The sequence below is a fragment of the Crinia signifera genome, chromosome 1 (genome assembly GCF_055691185.1).
Source record: "Crinia signifera chromosome 1, ASM5569118v1, whole genome shotgun sequence".
NCBI classification, from domain to species: Eukaryota; Metazoa; Chordata; class Amphibia; order Anura; family Myobatrachidae; genus Crinia; species Crinia signifera.
Genome location: NC_139217.1, coordinates 380091411 through 380118314, shown reverse-complemented (window position 1 = coordinate 380118314; position 26904 = coordinate 380091411). Strand labels below are relative to the sequence as shown.

At 43.9% G+C, this 26904-nt stretch overlaps 1 protein-coding gene across 1 annotated transcript in view; it reads left to right on the top strand.

Moving 5' to 3' along the window:
- The first annotated feature begins 14605 nt into the window (after positions 1-14605).
- The window catches only part of FBXO21 (F-box protein 21), a 31820-nt gene continuing 19521 nt past the window's right edge, over positions 14606-26904 (top strand). The window contains exons 1-5 of the mRNA XM_083151456.1: positions 14606-15048; positions 16380-16515; positions 22083-22180; positions 23617-23738; positions 25586-25732. Coding sequence (XP_083007582.1) covers positions 14693-15048; positions 16380-16515; positions 22083-22180; positions 23617-23738; positions 25586-25732 — 859 coding nt within the window. The 5' untranslated portion in view covers positions 14606-14692. The remainder of the gene's footprint in view (positions 15049-16379; positions 16516-22082; positions 22181-23616; positions 23739-25585; positions 25733-26904) is intronic.

Below are 26904 nucleotides of genomic sequence, written 5' to 3'. Positions count from 1 at the left end.
GCTCCCAAGTGCCGCCCTCCAGTGGCCGGCGCCCCAGGCAAATGCCTAAGGCTGCCTAGTGGTGGCGCCGGCCCTGCATGCCCCCACAGTGGTGAATGCGGAGATGTGGCCTCACGGCAGCGCCACGCCCCCAAAAACTTGGCGTGCGGCGTAGTCCACCAGCACTGAGGTGAAATGTTGGGAGTTATGTTGCAGCATGACCTGCTACAGTTTTAGCATGCCCTAATAGCAAAACTGTGGCCGGGCATGTTGGGATGTATGGTTCCACAGCAAATGGAGAGCATGATGAATAGCACTACATTACATTCTTGTCAATTTCAGTTTATGGAACATTTTGGGGAACCGGATGACTCACATTAAATATCTAGGTAGACAATCAAATGGTTGAAACTAAAAGGTCGACAGTAGAAAGGTAAACAGTGAAAAGAAAGACATTGATCAAGGTCGACACTGAAAATTGTCGATACAAGAAAAAGGTCAACACAAGAAGATGATGACGTGAGATTTTCACAACCCTTTTTCATGCTTTGCCACGTGAACTCCAAATGGGAACGGTATAGTTTGCTGAGTGCAGCGGTAGAGGAGCGAGACACTTGACCCAAAGCATGTGCAGTGAAGCAGGCCATGCGAGGATACGCTCTGCACTAATTGGGGGTTAACATGCTGAGGTTGTGACTGTCAACCTTTTGGTTATGTTGACCTTTTGACTCTTGACCTTTGGACTATCTACCTAGATATGGTCTATGAGCTATACCACACCCCTTAATGTGCTATCGGGCATTGTTTACAGGTTTAACACCAGACTTATTAAAATCATACTTACCTATTCCAGTCTCTTGCATGTCGCATGCTGCAGTGAAGTGGGTGCTACAGTGTCTTGATGATGTGGTTTGTATTGAAAGACATTATTATAGGGAATTGCAACTTTTCATAGTGGGGATGGGGCTGTGATAATATGCAACTGCTGTGCTATACCACTCAGCACCTTTCCTCATTGTTATCCCACTGGGAATCTCCTGTAAGATGTAAATGTATCCCCATGGAATAGGTTAAGAACCTGCGTGGTATGATGTGCGTAGGTAGCCAGTGCACTTTCTTTGCCCTGGCTTTGTGGGTTTGGTCAATAAATGACCAAAGAATACGTGTACTTTAAGGTTTCACAGCAGTTTTATGAACATTTGGATACTTTATTATATCTCCAGCACATACCTTGTATTTTAAGTAGAGAAATAAGTATTCTCCAGACTCAAACCATTCATTGCTCTTGCACATAAAACTCAAAAAATAAGACAAATATGGGTTCAGTCAGCTTTAGGTACTGTACTTATTCCTTCTGCTCAGTGCTTAGACAGTTCATCAGGTGGCACACATGACACTTGAATCACCTATTCCCAACAGCTCCATCTATTTGACATACTAAGAATATGATTGAAATAAATGTGTTTATCTTCTGTCACCATCTGCTTCAGTTTAAATAATGCTGTATTATCAAATTTCACTCACACAGCCACTTACCAGCATACATTTCCATGCTGGTACCTGTAGTTCCACAACAGGAAACATACTTCACTTTACTGGAGTTGCATCACACATTTACTAGACTCATAGTACTTTACTGAAATCTCATTTCGGTATTTTCCACAGCTTACACTACGGAGCTTATGTAGTGTAACCCGCACCACCCTGGGTCCACGCCACCATCTATTACCTTTAGTAAAGTTGTGGGGAGCAGAGCGAGAGACACAGAGTCCAAAGCGTGGCGAGCCCACGAGGGGACAATGGTGCGATTCTGAGAGCGGCTATCGTAACTGGCGTAATCTGTGGCCTCAAAGATAAGGAAGTACCCCCATTTATCTTACATTTCCCACAATCAGCAGCTCTGACACTCTCTTCCCGGTATACTGTAGCTACCAATTGTCACCATATGGCACAATTCTTCACATGGGCTTCTCTTGGGGCCTTATTTTGGTTCATTCTTTCTGACAAAATCCTTCTTAGATGGACAAAACCATGTGCACTGCAGGGGGGGGGGCAGATGTAACATGTGCAGAGAGAATTAGATTTGGGTGAGTAATTTTGTTTCTGTGCAGGGAAAATACTGACTGCTTTATTTTTACACTGCAATATAGATCTCACTTTGAAGTAAAACCCCACCCAAATCTAATTCTCTCTGCACATGTTACATCTGCCCCACCTGCAGTGCACATGGTTTTGCCCATCTAAGAAGGAATTTGTCAGAAAGAATGAACCAAAATAAGGCCCTTGATCTTGCTAAGTTTTCAACTCTGCAGACAGACATACAAAATACTTAGGCTATTATTATTTATTCTACTGTATGGACCTCTCTCTCTTGGAGAGTGATAAAGTGGATGGAACTAAACTATCAGCGAACCATCTCCTAACTGCCAAGTTACGGGCTGGGTTTAGAGAATGACAGTACCTGATAAACTGGTACTTTTTCCTCCACTTTATCACTCTCCAGGGCTAAGCACCTATGTCTTTAAGTCTTCACACAACCAGACTACTTAACACTTTATTTATAACACCCCACTTTATTGACTGATGGGGCTCATTAGAGAAGACAGATTTCTATCATTTATAATAGTCATTTTCCACCAAAGGCTGCTAGGAGCTAGTTCTAGCTAAGGACTCTCCACTTGGTATTATCAAGATGCTCTTTCTCCTCTCATGGACAGTATACAGTGCACTATATATATGGGCACTTCCCCTACAGTATTGTTTTACCAAATAGCTTTTCCCCTCACACAACACCTTCATCTTGGTGTTGTGGGCATTTGCACACTTCATTAGCCCAGTGGGGCTTAAATTAAGCATTGAAGCAGGGCCCTGCACCTTTTCCCAAAAGAAACCTCAAAGAAATCACCTTGCTTCCATCACAGACTGCCCAGAATTAGATGGAAATCACACTACAGCCTCTAAGCTTTGTACTTCACACAGCCCCTCTTTCTGTGACAGGACAAATCACACACAGCTGTATCACTCCGCCACTCTCCTCAGCAAAAGAATACACGTAGCTATGTCCCTGCCTTCAGATATACTATGGCCATGAACAGTAGTTCTCAAGGAGGCAATGCACAAAGGTGCAGAGAGACAGAAGAATGTGCTGCTTAGCCAGCCTGCCTCTCTGTTTGACCAGACTGGGCTACCATAATTCCCAGAAGTGGCAGATGACAAGTCAGTATTGAAAAGTGAATATTGGGACCACTAAAGACATACCTCCCAACTGTCACGATTTCCGCGGGAACGTCCCGATATTCGGGGACGTTCCCGCGTCCCGCCCGGGGCCGCCATTGTCCCGCGGTGGGGGGGACAGTTGGGAGCCCCCCCAGCTTGCCGAGAATAGACGCTGTGCGCATGCGCACAGCATCTATTCAGCGCCGACGAGCGGCGAAAACGGGGCGTGGCCGGAGTTCGCGTCACCCCGTGAGGCCACACCCCCTTTTCTAGAGGCCACGCCCCTTTCGTGAGCGCGCGCGGATTCGCCGCACGAACAGCCCGACCTCCCAACTTCAAAAGTTGGGAGGTATGCTAAAGACATATTTAAATGTCCAATATACTAAGTTGATAGTATATGCAAGGGTACTGTACATACAGACATTAACAAAATAGGCATATGAGGCAGGGGTGAATATTGACCATTGATGGTAAATGATTTTGCCATCAGAGTATGTTCACCAATGATGAATATTGGCAGATGGCACATGTCTATGCATTTGATGGAAGGCTACACCATAGATGGTTTCTCTAACAGTTGTTTGCTTTTAACCATCAGACATCTGAGTTAAAGCCCCCAAACATCTAAGCCTTGTTTCATGGTTCCCCAACCCAACCGGAACCACCAATCATCATCTATGATCAGGGAATCGGGGAAATTCTTAATTAGAAAAATCCCCGATTAGAGCGTTTTTGGTAAGGATGGGTAAACAATATTTTTACTTGTGGCAATATGTTTCTAATATATTAGGGGCTTAAACCTAGGTTACTCAGGATGTCCGATGAAATCACACTTAAGGTGTGCACACGCTTACAGATTTATCACTTTTTTACAATTGTTTTAGGGAGCGTTCTCCAAAAAAAGACCTGCCCTGTGGGGAGCGCACGTAGGGTGCCATGAATCAGAAATGTTTGGGAACCATTGTACTAGGAACAACATTGTGTCTCATACCTCATTGATATTGCCAGTAATGTCCTTAGGGGAATTTTATGCTGAATATTGGAATAGATCATAAATTGGCTGCCTCTAATGTGTGTATCAGTGGCAGGACCACTTCATTGCCAGATGATACATAAAGTTCCATTGTTTGCATCCTCTGAGATTCAATGATATTTATAGTAACTTTTATGCAAATATGGAATACATTCCATGATTACTTATGAAAGGGAGCAAAATGATACCTCTTATGCTGGAGTTTAAAAGTCATTTAATACTAGGTATCTTTAGCCAAATATGCCTTTCTGGTGATTTCTGTGCTTGTAGCTTGTGCTGTGACTTAGCAGCGCCCTGCGGTTTCCTTGCAATTAGATAGACGCTGCCCAGTCTGAGTAAAATCCTGCCCCATCCAAGCCTGCAAATAGTAGCTATATTGGGGATTTGCTGCAGATCCATTCACAAGCTGCTCACCATTGGATCATTTTTCCAGTGAGTGCAGTCTGTCCGTAGCCCAGGATTACTCGGCGGCTGGGATAGAATCACACAGATCGGGGCTGGAGCTGACATCACATGACTTCCCCTCAATCGCCTGGGCATGCCTGTGTTGTCCCTGACACTCCCAGAAAATGGCCGGATACCACCCACAAACGCCGGCTTCCTGTCAATCAATTTGTGTATGGCCAGGGATTAAATAATTTGCTGGATTTCGTCAACGGAAGGCCTCACACATGCGTATTATGATTTATACACATGAGCAGTTTATCGATAATCGATGCGAATTTGCAGCCATGCGATCAGGTCTGAATAACCCCCTTTGTCCCACAATATGCACACAGGCATTTTATGTGTATCCTTTATGTCCAAATGCACATTACTGTTCATATTTTATATGTTTGTAATAATTTACTAGGAATGAGAAATGCATGAATGGAATGAATGGAAGAAAATATATATCTCTGGTGTACGGGAATGGGTGGAAATGTAATCATGAATACCATCACATACAGGAAAAGATCAATATAAATTTATAAATAGTAAACACATATGGATAACTAGTGATGGGGATTCAATGGTCAGAATAACGATAACGGTATCCCGATGCAGGGAATCCGAGTAGAGGTTAGGTAAGCATGCTGGCCATCCCCTGATCTTCCCCTAACCCTTTGTTACTACAACCTAACCCTAACCATTCCCCCTGTAGCCTAACCCACACTGCCAGAGCCTGACCCTAACCCTCGTACCCCGCCGCCTAAACCTAACCCTCCCCGCCTGACTCTAACCCCCCCTTATAAGTGCCTACCCCCCCCCCCTGCATTCTAACCTTCCCCCTAGCCTACCCCAGTGCCTAAATGTAACCCCCCTCCCTCCCAGTTCTAAAGCTAACCCGCTCCACAAACTCAGGTTTGGGATGCTGGCAGTCAGGATTGCCAGCATTCTGTTGCTGGTCTTCTGGCCTGCGTTGGTATTCTGACTGCCGGTAGCCAATCCGACCAGATGCTAAAGCATCCAATTTCACCGGGCCATAGACAAAGGCACTGAAATTGAATCTATTTCATATGTAAAAGTAATAAATGAGTAGCATATGTCTTTGCCAAAGAAAATTTGCCAATATTTAATTTTAGATTACTGGGTGCTGCCATGATGTTATCTGTAAAAGTGGGTAATTGTATATTTTACTTAGAATAAAACTGTTTATTATGTGCCATAGTCCTACTGCAGATCACTCTAAGGACCTCAATCAGAATTGGACAGAAACCCAAGTTGCAACTGGTTTTTTTTTTTTGCTTTTTAGTTTTTTATATATGGATGGGATGTAATGTGTTGGGAGTCACTTACAAGGCATGGTTATGACAGCCCCTTGAAAAAAAACCTCTGGAGTTCGGTCGGCATCCTGCATGGCCGCTGGACTTGCAACACATTATATTGCGCCCGGTATGTGCATCTTTTTTGGACTTGTGACTCCCTATGCTAAGGAGGCAGGGGAAAGGGGTGTGTAGTTGAGACCATAGTACAATGAGGGTATGAATATAAATCCATTTGGTGGGACCTGACTGGGTGGTATTCAATTCCAGGTGCAAGTTGCAAACTATGGTTGATGATGATAACAACAGGGCACATCTGACATGGTTGAATTTGGGCTATTACACAAATGAATGCAAATACAATTAAACTGATGTGACATATAAAGCAAAATGTCAGTGTAATGAATACTTGTTTTGACAAAATAAAGTATGTTTGTCAATCTGTTATGGAAGGGAGAAGTGGCCCATATGTTTATTAGTGTTGAATTAATGTAATAATATAATTTATTTTATTCTTCTTTTTTTTTTCCATTTGCATTTCACAAGCTCCAGCTGGCTTGGGTACCTATTTTCTGGTGGCTCCAGCCATTTTTCGGAATGTGCATTCATCATGTATTGCATCTCTTGTACTCACATTGGCGCAACTCCTCTTGTGTATTCGGACAATTAAGAGTATATAGCCACATGCAACTTTTATTTCCAGGAATATTTTGTGATTATATTTGTGTCCAGCTTTGGATAAGGTCCTTTGTTACTGCAAATCATGTGGGACAGACACAGAACAAACAGCTTGGATTCAGTTATTCTCTTTCCTCAATCCCTGCTGCTTATACTGTATGCTCCCCACCACCCATCACAGCAGTCTCGGACAACCGCCTGCCGCTTCCCAGTTGTCTCATATAAAATGTATTCTAGCAGTAATTGAAAGAAATTACATATTGTTATATGCTGGTAGGTATGTGTGTATCAGTACACCTCTTACTGCATCTCCAGCAATAGTCATCCTAGGTGTATGTAGTCTTTCCCCAAATCCAGGCTGTAAGTGAGAGTGTACACAACACAACACCCAACACTCCAGGAACATATTAGTAAGTAAAAAAACTTGCACTACTACTTTCACAAAAGCATAACTCCCAACATTATGGATGATCCAATCGGGACTCCCCCTGCACCCAAAACGGGTTGTGGTCTTGGCAAAAAGGGGGAATCGCTTCGCAGAATTACACAATCTTGCGTGACCCGTCACATTTGTCCCCAGACCCTTTCCAATGCAAAGACCCCCACCACAGGACACTGCAGGCCACAGGTGGGACAATCCCAAAAAATGGGACTTTCCTATGAAAACTGGGACAGTTGGGAAGTATGCCATAGTAAACAGCATACAGAACAAAGACACATGAGATTATGGTATTTGTATGATTATGCCTCAAAAGGCTACAAATTGTATCAATGTAAACCTGTTTATACTAAAATTATTTGACAAATCTGTATTTAGAACTACCCCCCTTTTCTACTTTTTTTTACTTTAATTACTACTAACAATATGAATTAAAGTAAATGTCAATGTAATTTTATTATTTTCAGCCTCACAAACTATTCTTACTGTGTCCACAAGTAACTACACAACTTTAAGAGGGGAATATCAGATGTCACAAGTAGGAAATCTCAAACTATAAGAGACCAGTTGTATTCTCTGTAAACATAGCTGGCATTGTCAACCACTCTGCTTGGGAAATGCTAAGCTATTGCTGCTGGAGAACCAAACCAATTCTCAACTGCATGGGCATCCAGGAAAGTTGCTGGAGAACCAGACCAATTCTCAACTACATGGACATCCAGGAGTATAAAGGGCCATCAAGAGCAAGTTTAGTCTTCACAGTTAGACAGTATCTGTAGTTTAAGCATGCACCCCTTGTGTACAGTCCCAAGCTAAAAGTGATATGGAGCAACATTACTTATGTTTGTATCAAATAAATTAAAAATAAAATGGTACTCTTTACCTAGAAGGGCGCCAGCGATTGAAATCGCGGTCGTCGGGGGTAAAAATCGCGGGCATCGCGGGTAAATCGGGATGGCCGCGATGACCGCGATTTTGCCATAGGGAACAATGTTAAAAAGGCTGATTGACCGCGATTTGACTGTTAAATGCCTCAATGGACCCGATTTGGCCCTAGGAATCAATGTTAAATGGGCCACAGAGCCCAAATAAGCACAATTAACCCTTAAATGTCCCCCCCAATTTTTAACGCCACCCCACGATCCACGCGAACCTGAAGCGTGGCGAGCGCAGCGAGCCCGCGAGGGGCGGCGGTACGCGTCCTCCGACCTTTTCATGCCCTACTATCCACTAGGGCGTGGAGTGAGAATATAATAGTGTGGCGAGCGCAGCGAGCCACCGAGCCCGAAGCGTGGCGAGCGCAGCGAGGGGACGCGGATACCTTCACAGGTAGACGCGTCCCCTCGCGGGCTTCACAGGTGTCGGCGTCGCCACGGACACCTGTGAAGCCCGCGAGGGGACGCGTATAACTGTGAAGGTATCCGCGTCCCCTCGCTGCGCTCGCCACACTATTATATTCTCACTCCACGCCCTAGTGGATAGTAGGGCATGAAAAGTTCGGAGGACGCGTACCGCCGCCCCTCGCGGGCTCGCTGCGCTCGCCACGCTTCGGGTTGGCGTGGATCGTGGGGTGGCGTTAAAAATTGGGGGGGACATTTAAGGGTTAATGGGCTCTGTGGCCCATTTAACATTGATTCCTATGGCCAAATCGGGTCCATTGAGCCATTTAACAGTAAAATCGGGTCAATCGCGCCTTTTAACATTGATTCCTATGGGAAATCGGGAGCATCGCGTCGCGGGCATCACGGGTACATTTATGGCCGGCCGCGACGCGACCGACACGATTTCCATGTTTAACATGGGTTTCAATGGGAAATCGCGGGCATCGCGTCGGTCGCGTCGCGGCCATACATAAATGTACCCGCGATGCCCGCGACGGGCGCCCTTCTAGGTAAAGAGTACCAATAAAATAATTTTAACTCATATAATTTGTGTATTTACTTGGATATTTTACATTTATAATAAACATAGGACAAATTTGTATGAAAAATTCTGTTTAATTTAAGAGTTAATGTAAAAAAACAGTTTCCTGTTGTTTATAGCAAATGTTTCAAGAAGAGTACAGCATCCTCTTTTCCAAATAAAAAAGCCCCCGGTAGCGATGGTATACCAATAGAGGTCTACAAAAAATATAAGGAATACTTAATACCTTACCTCCTTCAGCTTTACAAAGATCTCAAGCAGGATGGTAGTCTTCCCCCGTCTATGGCTGAGGCAATTATTGTGGTAATCCCAAAACCTGGTAAGGACCCTTCTCTTCCAGACTCTTACTGCCCTATCTCACTGCTCTCGACAGATGTGAAAATATTAGCCAAAATTTTGGCAGTTAGACTTAACGCCGTAGTTACCTCGGTTATTCACGAGGATCAATCCGGCTTTATGCTGGGTCACTCTACCACTCGCAATCTCAGACGGCTCTTCTGTCACTTGCAGGGGGGTGTGGGTCGGAGGCAGTGGTGCTGTCTCTTGACGCTGCCAAGGCCTTCAACTCTGTAGAATGGAACTACTTGTGGGAGGTCCTGCGCTGTTTTGCCTTTGGCCCCAATTTCCTCAACTGGGTACGCTTGTTGTACTCCTCACCAATGGCCCGTATATCGGTCAATGGGTATGTGACTGCAGCATTTCCGCTTGCTAGAGGGTCGAGGCAAGGCTGCCCTTTACCGCCTACCCTTTTTGCCCTTGCCATAGAGCCCTTGGCTATTATACTCCGTACCTTCTCAGTAGTTAGGGGTATCCCTCTTGGTGGGTGGGTGGACGTTGTTGCCGATTTCTGGCATATGTTATGGTCCTGTCCACAAGTTAGCGCCTTCTGGTAGGCGGTCTGGATCGATATAACTATTACTGAGCCCTCTTTACCTCCCATTGACCCCAAGTACAGTATGTTTACTCTGGACTTTGAAGAATCCTTTTCTCCCCCAATATACAAATATGTATTATGCCTGACTACCCTGGCTAAGGTCCTTATTGCAAGGAAGAGGTTTTATACCTCCTCTCCGAATATATACCACTGGAGAGCCCTGGTAAATGAGGTATCGGGACATGAGAGATTCACTTATAAGTCCAGAGGCTCGCTTGCTCCCTACCTAAACAAGTGGAGCAGATGGACCTCCTCTAGATTTTCTTCAGCCATTGACATTCAACATACTGTAACGAGTCATTAACACTTAGGAAGACCTGTTACCCGAGGGTTTCCTACAGCGAGAATTTACAATGTGCCCGAACTTCCTTATTTCACATACACGCCTTTTGCCTAGTAACATACCAATAATGCGTACCTTTAATTCCTTAATTGTCTTTAATATAAGGGGGGGGTTCTTTGTTTCGTTGTCTTAAGGTTTATAAGTTTAAAAAGTAAAATATACAACTTATGTGCACGCATAGCATGATTTAAACAATAGTACACTTCTGATATAGGTCTGTACTCACCAAATGACTACAATTCAAACATGGTTGTTGTAAAACAAGTATACGTTTATTGTTGTCAACATGTACAAACCTTTCCAGATGTAAATGAACACACTGTATAATTATGCTAATTTCTTCTTGAATAAAAATACACAACTTAAAAAAAAAGAAGAGTGCAGCATACAGTATGTGTCCTGTCCACCGAGGCATCATTTGCTCAGACATTTCCACTTTCACATGCCCAGCATTCTGCTTTTTTTAAATTTGAGATTTGAAAGAAATTAGATCATAGTGAATGATATGATGGAAGCAGTGACTGAACTTGTGGGTGGTGAGCCAAGGTGTAAAAATATAATTTGGTCCCCCTTAGTCACACCAATCCAAGTTAACTATATGCAACACTGCAGTGGGTAACAGGGGGAGGCAGAGTGTGATAAGAGAAAAACAGTGGGTGACAGGAGCAGCAGTGGGCCCCTTATAACTCAGGGGCCTTGGTACCTTGCACCTGCTGCTACAATTGAAGTTTCGCTTATGGATGGAAGAAACAATGGTACTTGTTTCCTAGAACGGCCACAATCGTGAGTGATCGTGGCTCTTAATTAAGGGACACGATCCTCACGATGTGGCCGATTTTTTACAATTTTTTCACTTTGAATGACAGAAATCGGGTCAATCGGTCGGTCGCGACCAATTAAAATCGGCCGCGATGCGACCGACCGACCCGATTTTTCCATAGACTTCAATGTTAAAAAATCTTTTAACATTGAAATCGGGAGGATCGCGTCGGTCTTGTGCCATTATAATGGCACAAGATGAGATGGACTTGATTAAGTCCATCTCACATAGGGTAAAATGATAAAAAAGGTGAAATGGCCCAATATGACCCATTTCACATTTTTTATGTGCCCGCCATGACCCCACGATAGACGTCAACCCGAAGCGTGGCGAGCGCAGCGAGCCCGCGAGGGGCGGCGGTGCGCGTCCTCCGACCTTTTCATTCCCCTACTATCCACTAGGGCGTGGAGTGAGAATAGAATAGTGTGGCGAGCGCAGCGAGCCACCGAGCCCGAAGCGTGGCGAGCGCAGCGAGCCCCGCGAGGGGACGCGTATACCTGTGAAGTTAGACGCGTCCGCTCGCCACGCTTCGGGCTCGGTGGCTCGCTGCGCTCGCCACACTATTCTATTCTCACTCCACGCCCTAGTGGATAGTAGGGGAATGAAAAGGTCGGAGGACGCGCACCGCCGCCGCTCGCCACGCTTCGGGTTGACGTCTATCGTGGGGTCTAGCCCACTTAGTAACATTTGGGGGGGCAATTGAAACAAATCTGGTGAAAAAAAAAAAAAAAATCGGGTGAAAAATCGGTCGGTCGGATCGGTCGCATCGTATGCGACCAAATCGCATGCGATGCGATCGATCCGATTTTTTATCTTACGACCACAACGATCTAAATCGTTGTGGCCGTGCTAGGAAACAAGTACCGAAACAATATTAAATACAACCAGTGGTGGAACTATTGGGGGGTGCAGCTGGTGCATTGCACCGGGGCCCGCAGCACAGAAAGGGCCCATAGCCGACATTAGTAGTACTAATAATAAGTCTATAATAATACTCCGGGCACTGGAGAGAAGGCCAATCAGGAAGGTGGTCTAGCTGGAGAAACATGGGAGGTTCCTGCCTCATCTAGGAGTGATCTGTGGGTCATGACAGTTGGTCTTATATCCTGGACCAGCCACCCATGTGCTGCTACAATTCCCATGAGTACTCCTCCTTTCTGAAGGACCAGGCCATCCCCTTCGGCTCATGGGTGGAACTACCAACTTACCAGTGAAGCCCCTGGTCCAACTGTAACAAACGATACCAAGCTCCCCTGCCCTGTGGTGCTACCCCTAACACAGGTGGTGCGACATCTAACATAATTTTTCGTTTGCAGGTAGTGACATTAAGGAAATGTTATTTCTACAGTGCACACATATTCTGCAACGCTTTATGGAGAATATTTGGACATTCACATCAGTCCCTGCCCTAGTGGAGCTTACAATCTATATTCCCTACCACATGTACACGCACATACATTCATTCTAGGGTTAATTTTGTTGGGAGCTAATAAAACTACTGTACCAGTATATTTTTGGGGTTGTGGAAGGAAGCAGGAGTACACGGAGGAAACCCACGCAAGCACAAGGAGAATATACAACTCATGTACAGTTTGGGCCATGGTGGGAATCAAACCCATGACCTCAGCGCTGTGAGGCAGTAATGCTAACCATTACACCATCTGCTCAAGATTTTCATGACAAGGGCATCATACAATTTGTAATAATATATGTTCTCTTGGGGATACGGTTGCTAGGTTGATACTATGAAGGTCGACATAGATTAGGTTGACCACTACAGGCCATCAGGGCTTAGATCGACACATGAAATAGGTCAACATGGCTAAGGTCAAGAGGGTCAAAAGGTCAACAGTCAAAAGGTCAACATGAGATTTTCAAATTTTTTTGAGCCAACGTGTACCTACAGGTGGTTTTTCATACCTTACCATCCTCCATATACTGCCTATACAACCGAGTTCGGCCGGCATCCAGCACATCCGCCGTACTCGGTCAGCATTGCATCCCACCCCATATCTCCAGAAGGATGTAAATACATTAGAGAGTGTACAAAGAAGGGCAACTGAAATGGCATATGGCCTACATAACAAAACTTACCCGGAAATAATAAAAAATCATAACTTGTATAGTATGGAGCAAAAATGGGAAAGGGGGACATGAAAGAAACTTTCAAATATACCAAGGGTTTTAACAAAGTACAGGTGGGAGACATTCTTCAAAGAAACAGACATAGTAGAACTCAACAACATTCAATTCAAGATTTCATTGAAGGGAGGCAGGTTCAGGAGAAATTTAATGACTTCACAGAAAGAGTAATGGATAAGTAGACTAGCTTTCAATCAGAGGTGGTAGAGGTTAAGACAGTAGAGCATTTTAAACATGCTTGGCAAAGACAAATGAATATCCTTACAAAGAACTAATGGGTTGAGATTGCCAAAATAAAAAAAACGCAGACTTCTACTTTTCTATCCCACATTCTGCATTTCGAAGATAAAGATGATATACTTAATCGGCCCTCTGGAATATGTCAATCGCCTGCAAGAAGAGGAAGAGGAAAGGAGCAGGGCAACCAGGCCGGAGACAGACAGCGCTGTGGACTACCTGCAGTGAGCGCTGAGAGCCCCTAGCGCAGGATGGCCAGAGGCAGGCAAAGGGACCACCACCTCGACCCGGCCTCACAGACTCACTCCCCACTCCCTCCCTCCCCCTCCCCCCCCCCCCCACCCCACCACCACCACCACCACCACCACCACCACCACCACCACCCATGCTGGCTTTGCCTCTGCCTCCATGGAAGATGGCCTGTTGAGCCCTTCTGCTGCTGTGAGCAGCATGAGCAAGATGGCGCCGCAAATGGCTGCCTAGGAACTGTGCACTCAGCCACATGTAACCCTGTGTCTCCCCTGTCTTGTGCACTGTATATCTGTACTGTCCCTGCTGTATTGTTATCTACCTAGCTGTTGCGGCGACCAGTGGTGCTGCTGATTGGCTGCCTAGGCGCTGTGCAGCTCGGCAGGTATGTAGGTGTTCCTTGTGTGATAACTGTAATGTCCCTGCTTTATTGTTGCCTGCCTATTGCAGCGACCAGTGGCGCTGCTGATGGCTGCCTAGGCGCTGTGCTGCTCAGCAGGTATGTGTTCTCTGTGTGATAACTGTACTGTACCTGCTTGTATTGTTGCTTTTCAGGCTGTTGCGGCTACCAGTGGCGCCACTGGTGGCTGCCTAGGTGCTGTGCAGCTCAGCGTATATATGTTCCCAGCGTCTATAACCCCTAGGGTACATCTAGCCTATACCTGTATGTGCTATGTATAGTATATCTGTTCTGTCACTGTTTAACTGTACCTAACTGGCTGTTGCCCAGCAATCCAAACCAAATTCCTAGTATGCGCAAGAATACCTGGCCAATAAAGATGATTCTGATATGTGTGTGTGTTGCAGTGCAGAGCTCGTCTGCAACCTACACTAATGTTCCACAGCCAGCTTGTGTGTGACAGTCCCTCTGCCTCTCCTCTCCGACACACGCCAGCCATGCTTCTCCCCCTCCCGTGCCCGCCCTGCGGCAGTAACTAAGCAGCGGCGAAGCAAATGCCGATATGCAAGAGCGACAGAGACAGAGCGGCCGCTGGCGCCGGATGTGTACGTCACCGATGTAAACAAGACAACATGGCCGCCTCCTGGCCCAGGGACGGGAAAGAAAGCTGCACCGCTGCGGATGCATCCCGGTCCCCGGATAGGACGCCTAGCAGTTCTCCCGAGGATGAAGACAAGATCTCCCAGCTGTGCCCGGACCTGGTGCGGCTGCCCGGGGAGCTTCTGGAACTTATCCTGTGCTCTGGAGACCTGGACCACAGGGACATCGCCAATGTCAGCTGTACGTGCCGGCGGCTGAGAGAGGTGTGTGCGGGCCGAGGCAAGGTCTGGCGGAAGCAGCTGTTTGCCCGGTGAGTGATAGGTCAGTATGAGATGCATTTGCTGCTCCGGCCAGTAATACCACCAGCCTCCCGGTGACATAACTGGCCCCAGTGGGCACCCACTGGCATGCATCGTTATTTGCAGGGTAAGCTGGCCTGGGAAGGGAACTTGTAGGTTGCACCTGCAGTTGTTAGTGCATTTACTAGTCTTCCTTTCACCTCCAGATGTGGTATTTGCGGCACAATTATCTTGGCATCCTATCAAGGAATTATTAGAATAATGGAAGGAGCAGTGTTTTATTTCTGGAAATCTGTTACTATCTCAAACATGCAAGCATTTTCCTTGTATTTCACATACAAATGTTTAAACATTTAAGTATGTTGTTCAAGGCAAACATCTGCTTTCATAGATACAGTATGATGGTATTTACCTGTATGTAAGTCTGTAAAATAACAGTGTGGTATTTTAACTATGCTTTTGGCCAGTTCTTCTCCCTTTGCAAAATTAGCCCCTTGGTGAGGTTCTCTTTTATGGCACTGTGTGAGGATGACCTGACTCTGGCAGACCGTCATACAGATGTGATCTCTTAGGTATAGCGTCCATACACCATGTAACAGTCCTATCAAGGCACTCTCTATCTTGAAGCTCATTTGCATTGTAAGCCTTGTAATGCTTTTATTACGTTGTGTTGTAATGTAACATATCACTAACAAAGAAAGTGCGTGTAATAACTTTTTTTCGCTTTTCCCAAACTGCACTGGGCATACGTCAAGTTGCAAATGAAGTTTATTGCGGCTCATGCTGCTTGCCTGAAGGAACTTGTTCTCTAATTCGGCACACAGTAGAAATGAAAAGTTACAGTAGGTAGATCAAATCTGGCTAAGGAGCATTGGCCGCTGTAAACAATTTCATTTTATCAACCGCACACTTGACAGTAATGCTTCATCTGGAACGCCATGTCATGAGATGCTGCGACTAGGAGGCTTGAATACTGCATTATGACGATAGATGTAAGAGTACACATCTGTAGGTTTGTTTCACATAGAGAAGGCTATTCTCTCTTATTACTGACACATCTCAATGTGTAACTGGTAACTTACTGCCAGCACCAGGCCCCTAAACCTGTTTTAATGGCTCGTCCATTTGTGTATTGCAACATTGGAAAAGTCCCAGTTTAAATGTCCTTTTATACATAAAGGTTATGTTTTCCTTTCTGACCCCCCCCCCCCCCCCTTTGTACTTCAAGAATCATCCCCATCTTATCAACTGAAGTCATATCAGTCATTTTGTTTGCTACATATGATTTTCACATACATGTTTATGTCTTGACAATATCTAACAAGGTTTGTCTGTAACCTAGATGGCCATCTGTTGTGAAGTTTTATAACCATATGGACTTTTTGGACTGGCTGGAAGAATTTAAGACCAGATACAAAGCCGGCGTAACGACACAAAGGATAGTTTCTTCATTTGCAAAGGCGCTCATCCTAGAGCGTGTAAGTTACTGCTCAGAACTGTTTTGGCTTCTGTCTTAGCCTAGCTTTCAACATGTTCCCTTCATAGGTATATATGTTACTCCTTCATCTTTGAGGATTCATTGGGTTAGATGTATTATAGTGGCGCTTATCGCGCTGCTATAATACGTCCTGCTTCTCCTCATTAATGAGGCAAAGCAGGAAGGGACACCAACAAGCTGTATTAACTTCTTGTTAGCCAAAGTGGACAAGCAAAAACTCCCCCCTCCAGCGATGTCCCCTCCTGGAGACAGCGCGTCAGTTCAGACTGGCGAACTGTCTCTGCTTGCCCGGCTGGCTCACTGGGTATGTGCGCGATCTCGCTTTTATTGTGCGATCTCAAGCACAGCCCGGAGCCAGCAGCAGGACTAAGGTCCCTGCAGTGGAAATAGAAAACCCTAGCCTTGGTCTGGCAAAGTGGCCGGGGCGGCTAATGGGCGATGTATGCCTAGGAGGCTGGTCAGACATTTGCCTGCACTGCTAATTGCTTTAGGGATTGAAAGGGACTGCCGCACCGAGCATTACTCATTGGGATGTCCCTAGTGCAGGTTAGGTACGCTGATAATACATTTTAAAAAACGTTACCCCCCCCCCCCCCCCAGTTAACTAGCTCAGCACATGCACTTAACGCTAGTTCATACATCTGCCTCATTGTGCTTTTTTATGTTGCGTGCACAGCCTGGGCACTTTCAAATATATCACTTTAACTCCAGCTTCTTCTCCTCTCGTGGGAGGTTTTTTTTCCTCTGAGTCCGTTTTACTAGCATCCTTCAGCAATGCTGTGAATCCATGGGGGTTTATTTACTAAGATGGGAGTTCTACTGAAGATGGGATTTTGCCCATAGCAACCAATCAGAATCAACTTATTTATTTTGCACCTTTAGAAGATAATAGAATCTGATTGGTTGCCCATCCCATCTTCAATAGAGGAGATGCAGTGATATGGCAACATACCAGTTCATGATGGAATCTGCTCTGGCACCATCACAGCATGTAGGTGCATGGTTAACCCCAATACAGCATTGTAGGGCTCCCGGGCCACTCTGGAAGACCCGTATATACCTAGGATCTTCCAATACCAATAGCCCCCGCTGTGCAAAAGAGAATAGTAATGACCCAGAAAATAGTTGTTTCCCATGTCACTTACTTGACCCTGGGGAGGTGCACTTCCCTGCAAAGAATTTCCTTCTTGATGCACTAGCCACTGTGGAAACATGCCAGAGGGCAGATCTAAGCCTGGAGAAGAAATAAACTGGAGATAAAATGAAAGGAGATAAAGCACCAGCCAATGAACTGTGTTTGAAAATGACAGTTGGGAGTTGATTGGCTGGTGCGTTATCTCACTTTGGGGCAGATTTATTAAGCTCGGTGAAGTGATAAAGTGTCTGGTTTTTATCACCGGCCAATCAGCTCCTACCTGTGAAGTTACAGGCTTGGTTTGAAAAATGACAGGTAGGAGCTGATTGGCCGGTGATAAAAACCAGACACTTTATCACTTCACCAAGCTTAATAAATCTACACCTCTATCTCCAGTGTATCTCTTCTCCAGGCTTAATACATCTGCCCCATTGGCATTTATCTTGAGAGGCAGCAACATCCTGGAAACAAATTCAAGTGGTTGTTAGGGGACAGCTCAGTGTTGATAATTTTCCTTTCATTATCCCTGCAATGATAAAAGGGAAGTTGGTAGGAGGTGGTATTTCGAGGAGTAAAATAGCAGTGTGTGTGTGTGTGTGTGTGTGTGTGTGTGTGTGTGTCCTATCCTTTATTTCTGGGGTGGTGTCTGAGCAGGTTGTGTTGGTTGCCACATTCTATTAGATGTGTACCTGGTTAACTGTTTTCTTGCCTGTTCATCTCATTTCTTGGTTTTATACTGCAGGTTGCTCCCTAACTTTTTTTTTCTCTTTTCTAATACGTGGAAGGTAATATGTTCAAGTCTACCCTGGTAAAAAGGGTGCTGTGGACAAAATTGTTGCCTATACTAAGTGTGTAATTAAATGTACATGTTCCCAGCCAATGAACCAGCATCTGTGCTCACCTTGTACATGGCAGAATCATGGTTATCTTGGAGAGTTATACATGTCATAGTCAGTCAGCAAGGGTTAGGATTTTATTCTAACATCTTTCTGGTTCAGAACCCAAATAGGTAATTTAAGTCCGTCCTCCATTTACAGTCCCTAAATGTCCGTCTGCAAGTAAACTAAGTCCATATTTATTAAGTCCAAATTGACTTAGCTCTGTAAAAAAAATAACTAGAATGGAGCAGGTGGAATTCATGGGGGAAAATGTATCAACTGTAGGTTTTGTTTTAAACCAAAACTGAATGAAACTGCCAATTCTAAATGTAGTGTTGCTGTCTAAAAGGACCATCGTGTTTTTGGGTTTCAGAAATTGAAACCTGACATCTGTTATCTTTCAGTTCAAAATTAAACAAAATTATGACCACTGCACAGATCAGTATGATCTTCATTGTTAAAACTTATACTTTATACGTGAAATAATTTTGTTCTATATTCTAAAGTCGATCATTTTGGTTGTTTTCCATTGATTTTCAAATCAAACCCGATCTTAAATATAACCCATGGTGTCTATGGACATCAAAGGTGCTTAACTACAGGGATGCACACCAGTGTCTCCTTAAATTTGCTTGGTGATATTTCAAGATCAGAACCCTTTTGGCCTGTCTACATTGCAGATCATTTTAATGAAGTTAGCAATGGTTATGGCAACCATACGCACGACAAAAGGGTGGCTGTTCTCTTTCATATTTGAATTAACTTATAAATAAGTCTCCAGTCTTACCACCCAACCGGGTCAAGGATATTGCAGACATTTGACATGACGGAGGACCATCAGGGGCACATTCCACTGCAACCATATCTACTAAATCAAGGCCTATGACATCACCTAGCTTTTCCTTGTGTGGTTTTATTAGGTCGCTATTGTAGCTACAATCCTAATTGCCAATAGGTTTACAGCGAAGTCCAAAACCTGCTAAATATAAGTGAACAATTTTCTCCCTGTGACCATCATTGGGAAGGACTTACTACTGTATGTCATCCTTTCAGCTGGCAAGGTTGCTTTCTTCTTGAGTGGGTGTTGGAAGGGGGGTGAATGCTGGGGGCAGGCTTATGTCTCCACACCTTAAAGGCTGGATTGTTAGCATCATTGTATTATGTTTTCTTTCTCAGAGAAAGTGCTATATGTCCCCGAAAGTCTACACATTTCTTCAGGGAGTGCTACATATACAGCCACCTTATGCCTCTCTGGTGGTCCCTTGGGCCCTTGTTCTGGTATTTAGGGCTCTGAACCCTCCACATGGATTTGGAAAACACACATATGCTCACTTGGAAGACTGATAATCTTCTTGCTATAAAAACAGCAAGCTATCTATTGCCTATGTTTAGCTATGAAGATGGGGCTCTTGTGGACAAAACTGTCATCTCAGCCCAAAGTTGTTTCCCAATTACACACGAATCAGGATTGTGTTGCTCCAGCTCTATGTTAGGAATGTTTTGGGGTGAAGCAGGCTCTATTCAATCTTTGTATGTCATCCTAGCTATCTGAGCTTCTATCATTAGACTTAAGGAGGCCAGATCTACTGTATGTCTTTGTCCTTTATCATTCACACACAAGAGGCTGGCAGCTATCCCCCAGCTGTGCACGTCGGTCATCTGCAAGATTTGGGTGCAAGGAGGCCTGTGCCAGATAATACGGGGCCCCCTTCTGCTATTTCTTCATGGGCTACCCGGTCTTCTGTGCATACGCTTGCAAGATTTTATATATCTGACACATAACAGAAGTCACCTCTTGGTGTAGTGTACTGTACCCTGTACAGGAGGTGTCTATTGTGAGGACAACCTCCCCAGTGCCTCTGGTGTGCATCAAGCATGAAAGAGAAAATGGTAGCATTTGGTTTTTTACTGATTCCATGGAAGACAAGTGGTGGTAGGAACACGCTCTCTATTCTACTGTTTTCTTCTGCTATTTGTTCTTATACTGTTTTAGCGCCTGATTCTGAGTTGATCGAAATTGTAAAATCTTTCCAAATGGGTAAAACCACGGGCACTGCAGGTGGGGCAAATCTAACATTGCGCAGAAGGAGTTAGATTTGGGTGAGTTTTCTTTTTATACTGATATTTAGATTTCAGTGTGAACACACTCCACCCAAATCTAAAGGTGCGTACACACATACAGATTTTCTGTCTGATCTATCTGGTGGGAACAAAAACCTGGAAATGTATGGGAGCAACTGACAATCAAAAAATTGTTCCCAAACGCTTGAAAACAGACAGTGATCAGTCAGACAAATTGTTTAAATCATTCTGATATAACAAATTTATCAAAGCAGATTTTTTTTTCTGTTTTCCTGCATTTGGCTGGAAATTTTTGATGGTCTTATACTCCCATACATTTCCAGGTTTTTGTTCCGACCAGATAGATCAGACAGAAAATCTGTACGTGTGTACGCACCTTGACTCTCTGCACATGTCACATTTGCCCCACCTGCAGTGCAGCATGGTTTTGCCCAGTTGAGAAAGATTTTGCTTTTGCAATCAACTCTGAATCAGGCCCTTCATTTGAACAGTGTATGTTTCTTCTACGTTTAGTATACTCCACCTATATCTTTTGAGCAGTTTTTTTTTAGAAAACTAGTCTAATGCTGGGTACACATTAGACGATAAGAGTAGCCAGCAATTGTTTGGGTGTATATGCGGTAGAGCGGATCGATGTTCTGCAAATACAGATGACTGAGGATGTTGCTGATGATGCGCAGAACCGCACATCATCAGTAACATTGTTTGTACACAGGACAATATTTAGAATTTGTCATTCCAACCCGTCGGAATTGGCAAAATCAATCCGAATATCATCCTGTGTGTACCCAGCTAAGTTTAAAGGCAGAAGAGCCAACGTTAACTAGTGGATTTGAATGTGCCCAGGCTCCTCACACTACTTACTCTGCCACAGTGTTTGCAACAGAATCAGACAAATCCCATTTTAGTTCATTTGAATGGATAAGTTGACATTTTGTAAATTTAATTGTTGCTTAGTAGACAAGGCATAATTCAGTGACAATGTTGCACGCAATTGTTTGATATAAGTATGCGCATGCATCTGAGTTGCATTACACATGCGCCCCGATTTTGTTGCCGCTCAGAGACGTGGAAGGTAGGGTCGGGGTCAATGATATTTTCGTGGCTGTACCTGGGAGGTAATTGGGGATAAGCAGATGCTTCAAAAGACACTGAACCGCTCACACAGGAGGCCATAGTATGATGGAGACACTGCACCAGGCATAGAGCTGATGCAAGTTTCAATGGAGCATCAGTGGTGTGGTTAAAGATGCACCAGTATGGAAATGCCCAGTCTCAACACACAGCAAGTGCGCATTTCAGCATTTAGAAAATTGTCCATATCATAAGATGCAGAAGCGACTGCGGAAAGGTTGCAGCCAAGTCAGTGTCTGGCTCAGGATCAGATCCTTAATGTGCAAAAATTCCTCACTGCTTTACTGTTAAATATTTATTTTTTTCTCTTCTTGGCAGCGTGTTCCGTGTGAAAGTTTTTATGATCTTGAGAGTTTGGGCTACGCAGCACATTTCATTGAAGATGAGTTATTGTTTATCCTCAATTTTGAAAGCGGGTAAGATACTGCAATAATAATTATTGTTGTTAGCACTATAAGGTGCCACAGAGTTCTCAATCGCTACACAGAGAAGTGATACTGACCAGATAGACATTATAATGTTCGTGCAAATGTTTGGAATACAGATAAGCCCACTTGTGGTGTTGCCAGTGCGGCATATAATACAGTGTTCATTCTAGCACCCGCTATCTCTGAAAACCCGTGCAGTTCCTCTTCCCTGCCTGGGGTGTCGCTGTCTGCTGTGGTGTTTCTAGCACAGGTCTGGTTTGCATATCAGTGCTGATATACAGACCACACTGCTAGAAGCACTACAGCAGACAGCGACACCCCAGGCAGGGAGGAGGAACTGCATGGGTTTTTAAATATGGCGAGTGCTAGAATGAACACTATAATACGCGCCATAGCCTGCTCGACACTATTCACTTCATAGCATAGTGCTCGAAACTATGCTATGAAGTGAATGGGAGCTGGGCACACATGCAGCTCCCGTTCATTTTAATGGGACCCGGCTTGGCTGCGAAGGAGTGATGCATGTCGCGCTGATGATTGCATCACGATCCCCCTGTGTTAAGCTGCAATATGCAGCAACAATGTAGCAGGACACATCTGTACTTGGGACAGCAGCAATATAATGTCCATTGTAAGTAAGTTTTATTGATGTAGTGGAAACAAAAAGTACAAGAGTTGTGATGGAGCTGGTTGTTTTTATGTGTGCAAAATTAAAAAAAAATTATAATTTTTTTGATCTGTGCTGCAGCTTCACCTTAAAAAGGAGGAGCTGACACTCAACAAAAACGAATGAAAGATATATGGATATAATGAAGCGCTATGTTCAGATCAAAATGAAGCATAAAAAGTGAAATTTATTCTAATACAAAAGAAACAATTGCAACCATGTTCAACATAATATGAGATACATTGTACAACACTTGTTTAAAAATACACTTACAGAGTCCGTTTCACTTCTGAGGATAATCCTCTATTCAATCAAATATTATGTCAGCTTAAAAAAAAAAAAAAGAAATAGGTCACCGCTGGTAGGGTGTGTAATTCGTTGAGATACACAATGAGCAGACAGGCAGTATTTCATACCCTACCATTCTTTGGGGTTTGCCGGGAGAATAAAATAGTGTGCCTAGCGCATTAAGGCCCCATGTCCGAAGCATGGTGAGCACACAGAGACACGCAAGGGACATGGTACTCTTTTTTTAGTGTCCATATTGACTTTCGGGTAAAAAAAAAAGTGAAAAACCCCATGTGGACCTTTTGGCCGTTGACCTAACCCCATGTCGACCTTCAGTGATCGACCTAATGACTGTCGACTTAATGCTTGTCTATCCTATGATCCATGCCCAAAGAATATATGGATGTGAAATGTTGAATAGTTTGTTTAGATTAGTTTTCTGATGTGCAACTGACTCCTCTTTATTTAGGAAGTGTTTGACACAGAAGTATTGTGCAAAGAAACTCCTTTATTCCATGCGAAAAGAGGCTACCATAAGTAAATTGAAAGAATTTCTCCAGAGACCTCTAGACGAGCAAGTTCTCTTAGAAGGTTCGTATTTTAGTCCCCTAATATGGGAAAATTACCTCAATACACAACTCAAACATTCGCCTCATATTTTCATGAGCATTGTAATTGCTTTTTTGTTGTTCTGCCATTAGCAGTATGGAAGAAATCGTGCGTAGAAGAGTGAGTCTCAGTTAATGTGTACTTGGACAAGGATCTAATCTGATCGGGTTTTTAATTATCTAGTGCTTCTGTGTCAGCATACTCTTCAGTGTGTACAATTATAGGGAGCTGTCTTTCATTTTATTTATTTATTTACAGTTTCTTATATAGCACAGCAGATTCCGTTGCGCTTTACAATAGTAGACAGTGATAAAACAAACTGGGTAACAACAGACAGACATAGAGGTAGGAGGTCCCTGCTGCAAGCTTACAATCTATAGGGACATAGGAGGGAAACACAAGGACAGGTGCCAGTAATAGCACAGCAGTCCCACCAAGTTACACGTCCAGAAGGGAAGCTATATAATACATAAATGCCTCAGAGGGTTATGCATGTAGAACTTAAATATGATAGGCTTGCCTGAAGAGGTGAGTTTTCAGGGAACATGAAAGTTTGGAGGCTAGTAGATAGTCTTATTGTGCCAGGAAGGGCATTCCATAGGGTGGGGGCAACCCAATGAAAGTCCCAATGAAACTTCTCCCTTAAGACCCATACAAAGTAGACAACGTTTTAAAAAAAATCGCTCAATTTGACCTGTCTGAGCGATATATCTTAAAAAAATAGCTTAATGTATACGTTCTATATTCTTAACAATGCGCATTCCATGATTAATCTGCCCATCCCTGTTGTCTGTGCTGCATGCTCAATGTTGACAATATCATCAACAAGCCATGCAGCAGCTGGGGGAGGGTGATGTCACTGACGATATTGTTTACCAATATCGTTCAATCTGTACGCACAATAACGTTTGCCCAGGCTTATCGCCCGTATCATTATTGATATCGGAGGGTGAGCATCTGTGCTTAGTGTGTACATGGCTTATCATGTTTTAACATGGAAACACAGAATTTAATTGCAGAAAAATACCACTTGGCCCATCTACTTTACCCCTCTTTTAACTTTATAACAACCTTAAAGGTGGCCTTACATCAGACATTGCACCCAATCATACAATCTCAATGGATTGTAAAATGGATTGTATGCATATTGTGTGCACATCATGTGCACTCAATCATACAATTCTGGCCCCGAGAGATTGGAGGATTGGTCCTCTGATCTGACGTGCTGCACGTCAGATCAGTTGGGATTGGGAGCAGATTGCATGTTCTTTTAAGCACATGCAATTTATCTTTAGATGGCTCATACAACCAGAGTCATGTGACACTCCTGACTAGCAGAGAAGAGAGGTGCAGCTTCTGGGTGGCCCATGGCAGTGAAGATGCTGGGAGCCGCAGAAGTTTCCAGCGGCAGATGGGTAGGTGGCTGAAAAGAGTGGTGGACTTCCTTTTATTATTATTTTTGTTTGTTTATATGGCACCACAAGGGTTCCGCAGCACCTAACAATACATACTGTATATACGTAAAAAAAACTAATTACAGTACAAGGCAATTTAGGATAAGTACATAGTAAATAAAGACAGATGCATCAGGGGACAGAACACTGAAGATTTTTTTTTAGGGTGGTAGAGATCTATATATACAAAGAAAAGCCCATGTTCTTACTAATGTATTAAGTAACAGTAATAGAGTGTACAAAGAAGAGAACAGTACACACCACAATGTAGAATATGATTGGAAATAATGATAGTACAGGGTATGGGTTGATATATTGTATTTTGTTTTTTAAATAGCCCTGGATATATGAATATACTAATCGCTCTGTTTCTAGGTGCCGTTCTCATTGATCAGTACTGTAACCCTCTGGAAGATGTGAGCCTTGAATGCATTCAAACACAGGTTGATGATATCTTGGGGAAGGTGAAAGCCCATTTGTGTGGGAAGAACAGCAGACATCCTAGTCTGTTCCTGCAGGCAGGTTTGTAGAGCAACTTACAGATACTGTAATGTAAAGTGGTCAACAGCCAGAAGTTCAGTGCTTTATTCTAAATTTCCACGTTTGATAATCCAGCTGTTGTGGAACCCCACATCCCAGTATGCCCTTCCATCCAAATGTGCCCTTTGAAATTAGCGCAAACTGATATGTATAGCTTCACATAAGCTACAGTGCTGTGGAACTATACATCTCAGCATGCCCTGCTGTTCCATACCCCTGTTCTATGTCATGCATATAAAAAAACACATGCAGAATGCTAATATTTTAGTGCGCTTTCAAAGTTTACAGACATGTTAGAGGTACAAAGTAAAGATTGTATAGCTGGAGCTTATTTTGACAGCTTACTATTGTAACGTAATAAGATACAGACAAGTCCAAGGGGCAGATTTATTAAGCTCGGTGAAGTGATAAAGTGTCTGGTTTTTATCAACGGCCAATCAGCTCCTTCCTGTCATTTTTCAAACCAAGCCTGTAGTTTCACAGTTAAGAGCTGATTGGCCGGTGATAAAAACTAGACACTTTATTACTTCACCGAGCTTAATAAATCTGCCCCATAATGTTATTTAGACCTGATCGCACAGCAGTACGCATGTGCGAGGCCATCCTGCAATAAAATTCTACTACTATTTTTTTATCACTGTCGGTACTCCAGATCATTGACAAAAAAGTCGGCGTTTGTGGGTGATAACTGCCCATTGACGAAAGAACAGAAAATCTATATCTTTTGTCAGAGATCATGGCCTTTAATTGTCTCAAAACTGAGGCCATCACACCTCACAAGTGTCTGTCAATGTTTTGACATCTCCAGCCATTGTGTGTCTGCCAACGTAGTGTCCACTGGTGCACTATGCACTCATTACTGCTAACGTGTATTCCTTTTATAATTCATTTATGAGGATGTTAGCATACATTTGGCCAAATATATCTACCTGCTCACCACTTTAAGGTCTCCCCATTAGAGCAGGCCCCTAGCATGGGGTTCATGCCTGGGGTGCAGGGCACCCCCAAGCCAGTCCAACAAAACCACCCCAGGGCATCACATAAATAAAATATAGCTGTGAAGTGTAATAGAGTGTAAAGTGTCATAGAATGTAGGGTATGTGTAAGCAACTAATAGTGATAAAGGGTGTGTCAAAAAGAAAAAAATTGTGAAA